Here is a 5,228-nt window from a genome sequence, read left to right on the forward strand (position 1 = left end):
TTACTTAAAAAAAAATTAATAAATTGGATTTTTTTTAAGTTATCCGCGTTTTACTTCATTGACAGTTGTAAAAAAAAAAAAAAAAAAAAAAAAAAAAAAAAAAAAAAAAAAAAAAATTGTTGTGATAATAAAGTCCCACGTAGTCTATTGCTCCCAGTTCATCTTCATAAAGTTTGAATGAATTCATACTCCACTTACAAAAAAAAGTTAAGTCTATTGCTCAATCTTTTATGGTTAAAACTCAACGATTATATTTTTGAGGTTTACTTACAATATGTCTACACCATATGCACCTTTTATATATTTACATCCATATTCTCGAAAGTGGAATGTGAAAGCCCGGCTTATCAGATCGTTTGACATTCAAAATACGAGACATGGTCGAAAAATATGGAAAATGATTTTAATTGACGCTACGGTAAGCCATTATTTCTCTATACTTTTTGTGTTAACTCATACTTTTATTACTGACAAAACTTACTAACTCCTATAATTTTTTTTATTTTTTTTTGTTTCATGTTGTTAGGGAGAGCCAATTCAATGTGTCATATTCTCAAATGATGTCGATCAGTTTGTTGGAAAATTACAAGAGGGATTGGTATATTCGTTTGAAGGTGCACATGTAATTGATGCCGATGATTGGTTAAGGTTAATACCAAATCAATACCAATTGAATATAACTCGAGAAACAAAGGTGTCAGTTATTGATACAAATGATGACGAATTCCCAAAAAGTTTCTACAATTTAGTTTCCCTACATGATGTAAATTCCTTCAAAAATTTTGCAAAAAATTTGATAGGTATTTTATTCTTCTTATAATACTATTAAAATTTGATGTTTTTTAAGTAGTCTATTGATTACACTATAGATTCTTTTTCTTAAATTCATTTATTACTTTAACTCTACAATTTTTTGTTTGTTTATAATGTAGATGTCATGGGAATTATCATTTATTCAACTGGAACTATCCCGATTGACAATGGAGAGAGTATTAAACAAGACATTGTTATACTAGACCAAAGGTAATTATAGATTTTTATTTTAATCCATCCAAATATTATATATTTTCATTACTAACATAATAAATTTTATTGTAGCAGTTGCTTTGCTATGAGATTGACCTTATGGAATGATTTTGTGAATGAAATCGGCAAACACATTTTGGAAAACATTCACCAAAATAACATCTTGCTAGGGTGTGGGCTACAAATTAAATACTTTAATGGTAATTTATTTGTTTTATATTTTCTTTGTGTTATCTACTGTATCATTATTAAATTTTACCTTAACTTCATTATATTTTTCAGGGTCATTATTTTTAACAACGGGCAAATACACAAGGTTGTATATAAACCACAATGATCTTACTTCTTCTAGCTTGATGCAGTGGTGAGTATTTTTTTCTTTACTCTTAAAAACTGTCGTTTCTTTGATGAGCATGTTTTTTTTTTCTTTAGCGTGTGAGTGTGTGACTCTTAAATTTTTTTTTTTCTTTTTTTGACAGAAAAATTTGTTGTTTATTAATATTACTATAGGTAATATAATGTAGTCCAATAATTTCCTATTGCCTCTCCATTATAAATTATTTACGTTTGTTCATGTGATTAAGATTATTAATGTAATAGTTAATTTTCCTTTTTCTTTTTCTATTTTATCAAACAATTTTTTAAAACCACAATCACCCCAAAAACGTGTAGATAACTATATACTTTAATTATTTGATATATATATGTCATCACCTACAAAATTATTTGACATTAAAAAGGATAAGAATTGGAATATCACCATAACAACTAGATACTCTTGATAGGCTTAAAACGATGACACCCATTACATTACATAATATAAAAGAAACGTAATGTATGTGATACTATCTTTAATTTTTTTCCCACTCACTACTGTATCATATGTATTTATCTCAGGTTTCACAATGATCATTTTGCACAATTAAAAGTCAAGTGGATACAAGCAAGTGATCTTTCATTGGATAAGGCACTTACAACATCAAATGCACGACGTACAACAATATCTCAATTTCCATCAATGCCAAAAGTAATTTCATCACAATTTTACCTACATTTTTATCATGATTTTTACCTTGCATTACTAGATTACTTAGCTATTTTTAAATGTCTATTAAATATTTTTTTATACGTGTCATTTATTTCAGGGGAAAATTTACAGAATACTTGGAATGTTGATTGATATAAATGAAAAAAATTTCAATTGGTATGACGCGTGCTCTATTTGCAACAATAAGGTGTACTACAATGTTGGTCAAGTAATATGTTATAAGTGTCACAAAAATGATGTTCAAATTATTCAAGGGTGAGTTATTTATTTAATTTTATTTAAAGTTTTTGCAACATTATATTTTTTTAGTCGTAGCTTTCTTATTCATTTATATTTTGTTAGGGTTGCTCTTACAATTACTATCAAAGACTCAAGTGGATCAATGCGTCTAATATTGTTCAACAAACAAATTGAGTTTCTTCTTCGTTCTACAATTTCTGAAGTTAAGGAATGGATTGAACCGGTATAATAATACATTTACATGAATATTTACAATATTTATTATTGATTTCAACTATTTTAATTTATATATTTAATTTCATTCATTTTTTAACTGTTGTCCCACTACATTGTTATAGGTAAATGAGGGATCAAAACTTAAGGAGAAGTGTCAATTGTGTTTGTACAATGCATATGTCTTCACAATAATATCTCCAAGTACGCATTCTCCTCTACTACCCTACAAAGTCAACTTTGTGACATCCGTTAGTTGGGAAGAAGAATGTGCACTGCACATTTACTCCAAAGGTTTGTACTACCTTTATCATTTAATTATTAATAATTTTTACATTGTAGAATACATAATAATTTTTTTTCCCTAAATGTCACTACCTCTAATTCAATCTTCTACATTGCAGGATACATAATGATATCAGCAACTCAGTGGAAAAATCATAAGATGGGCGAAAATCTACCTTCAACTATTTCTTAGGAATTATTATGTGTATATGTGTTTGCTTACTTAGATTGTACATATTTAAGATAATCTCGACACCTTTTCTATTAGTACTCTTTTAAGTACTTTAGTTGATAAGCTCCTTTATGTAAATTAGTAGATGAGTTCCTTTATGTAAATATTATATTCTATAGATCTTAATTTAGATTTTATTAGATATATATATGTATAGTACTTTATTAGATGAATTTTAAATACTTTATTTATTTTATTTTTAAATTAGATGGCAAAAAACAAAGATTGAACAAAATCCATAAAAAAAAATATATAAAAAAAAACATGACAGCAAATCTCTTTGCTCCACGGTTTAAAAAAAAATTAAATTAATAAGTATATGAATGTGAGTTTTAGAGTATGCAACTATAATACGACGTATATTGTTCTTAATAGTTTAAGCATAATAATTTGGACTATCTTACATTATAAGAAGATTAAGTTAATACTATACAGATAAAGGATTAAGTTAATAATATATACGGAGTATGAAAAAAAATTCTAGCTTGGCAAAAAGTTATCTTAATTCTATTGACGCGACTAATAGATGATTATCGATCAGACTATATGTAAATTAACTTTCTATACTCAAATAGATTTTAATTCTTTCTCCCTTAATTCATCTCATTAGTCATTACCCCCTTAACAGAAATAGATAAGAGGACAGAAAATGAAATTTGATTAACTTAGTGCATTTAATCGAAGTGGAATAACTAACAAAATAAATAAATAAATAAAAATTGTAAACCACTTCCTTATTTCATGGAACAACTAACAAAAACATGATAATAAGATACTTTGACTAAGCAAAACTCCAATAAAACAAAAGTGTATGTGTATCGTGGTTTATGTGGAATTATTTTTAAAGTAAAAATAAATAATTTAATCTCTTTAATTTTTTTAATGTATTAACTACTATAATTTTATCCTTTTTAAAGGCTGTTTAAAATCTACTCTAAAACATTAAAAATCGTTCAGTTATCTTTTTTCAAAACAAAGTCTGCAAGGGTAATATAGTAAAGTTAAATAAACATTAAAAAAAAATTGAAAAAAGGATACTAAACTAACATGTAAGCAGTTACGTTTAAGATTTGATCATCTAACTTGATGGTTACATTTTCCTTTTTTTCAACCTCTTTCTTTTCTATCTCATTATCTATTCTCAAAAGAAACCATAGTTAATTTATTGCATTGATAAACTTATAGAAAAAGTTGATTGACATTAATATTAGTATATTACCAACAAAAACATACTATCACAATGCTTAAAATGGACCACTACAAGGCTTGATTGGTGTTGACAACAAACAAAAGTGGGCAAACTCGGCTAGCGGCCTGTACGACAGTACTACGAGCATACCTTGGGGTTGTGATTTTTTAGGTCCCGCTCGATCGACTGCATCAATTTATTTGCAAGTCCTTTCTTTCTTTCTTCTTTTTTACTTTTTTTTTTAACTATTGTTAATCATCTAATAAGAGCCATTAGTAACTAATAATCATCTTTCATACCTTAATTGGGGTATTAGTGAATTGCAATTACTAAGTTGTATGATATGATATTGTAGAGTTGTCAAAATAGTACTCCGTATATCTTTCATACAAGTCTGTTAATCCTAAGTCTTTTTCATATGGCATTGAATGGCTAATATATAAGTTTTGATGTTTGGATTTCTCCATGTTTAAGGTCCCATTACTCGAATTAGTCTTCCTTTAAGTGAGCAAAAAATTAAATGTCCAAGTACCTTTTACTACAAACCGTGGGTTAACAAAAGAAACTGAGTTATTCTTGCACATGCTAATATGCTATAGACAAGATACATGTGAATTATTAATACCAGAGTAATAATTCGTATTATTGTTGTCTCAATTTTAAGAATGTAATATTTTTAATAAAAGTGAATAAGATATTGTAGTATGTATGTTCGACATTATGTACATAGCAGTGCTAATGAATTGTAAAAATTTGAAAATAAATTTTCAATGCAATACTCCGCTTAATGCCAAAAACTCAAGCATTAAAAAGTTGTTAATCTAGATAGGATATAGATAGACACAAAGCATCTACAGTTTGACAATTTCGGATATTTAAATTGTAATATTGGCAATCAAAATTTATCAAATCTTTATGAAATACTTTATACTTTATTTCTTGATCAAGTGTATAAAATTTTTTCCCTTAAATGAATGGGTTGTAGGTACCAATAT

General features: G+C 27.0%; 1 protein-coding gene across 1 annotated transcript; it reads left to right on the forward strand.

The window, feature by feature from the left end:
• The first annotated feature begins 397 nt into the window (after window positions 1-397).
• Window positions 398-3,005, forward strand: LOC145602730 (replication protein A 70 kDa DNA-binding subunit B-like). Its single transcript, XM_081658897.1, has 10 exons — window positions 398-418; window positions 527-800; window positions 933-1,023; window positions 1,102-1,226; window positions 1,309-1,390; window positions 1,924-2,053; window positions 2,172-2,329; window positions 2,417-2,537; window positions 2,653-2,731; window positions 2,932-3,005. The coding sequence occupies exons 1-10, from the start codon at window positions 398-400 to the stop codon at window positions 3,003-3,005; spliced, it is 1,155 nt and encodes a 384-aa protein (XP_081515023.1).
• The last annotated feature ends 2,223 nt before the right edge of the window (window positions 3,006-5,228 follow it).

Source organism: Chenopodium album, chromosome 21, assembly GCF_948465745.1.
Source record: "Chenopodium album chromosome 21, dcCheAlbu1.1, whole genome shotgun sequence".
NCBI classification, from domain to species: Eukaryota; Viridiplantae; Streptophyta; class Magnoliopsida; order Caryophyllales; family Amaranthaceae; genus Chenopodium; species Chenopodium album.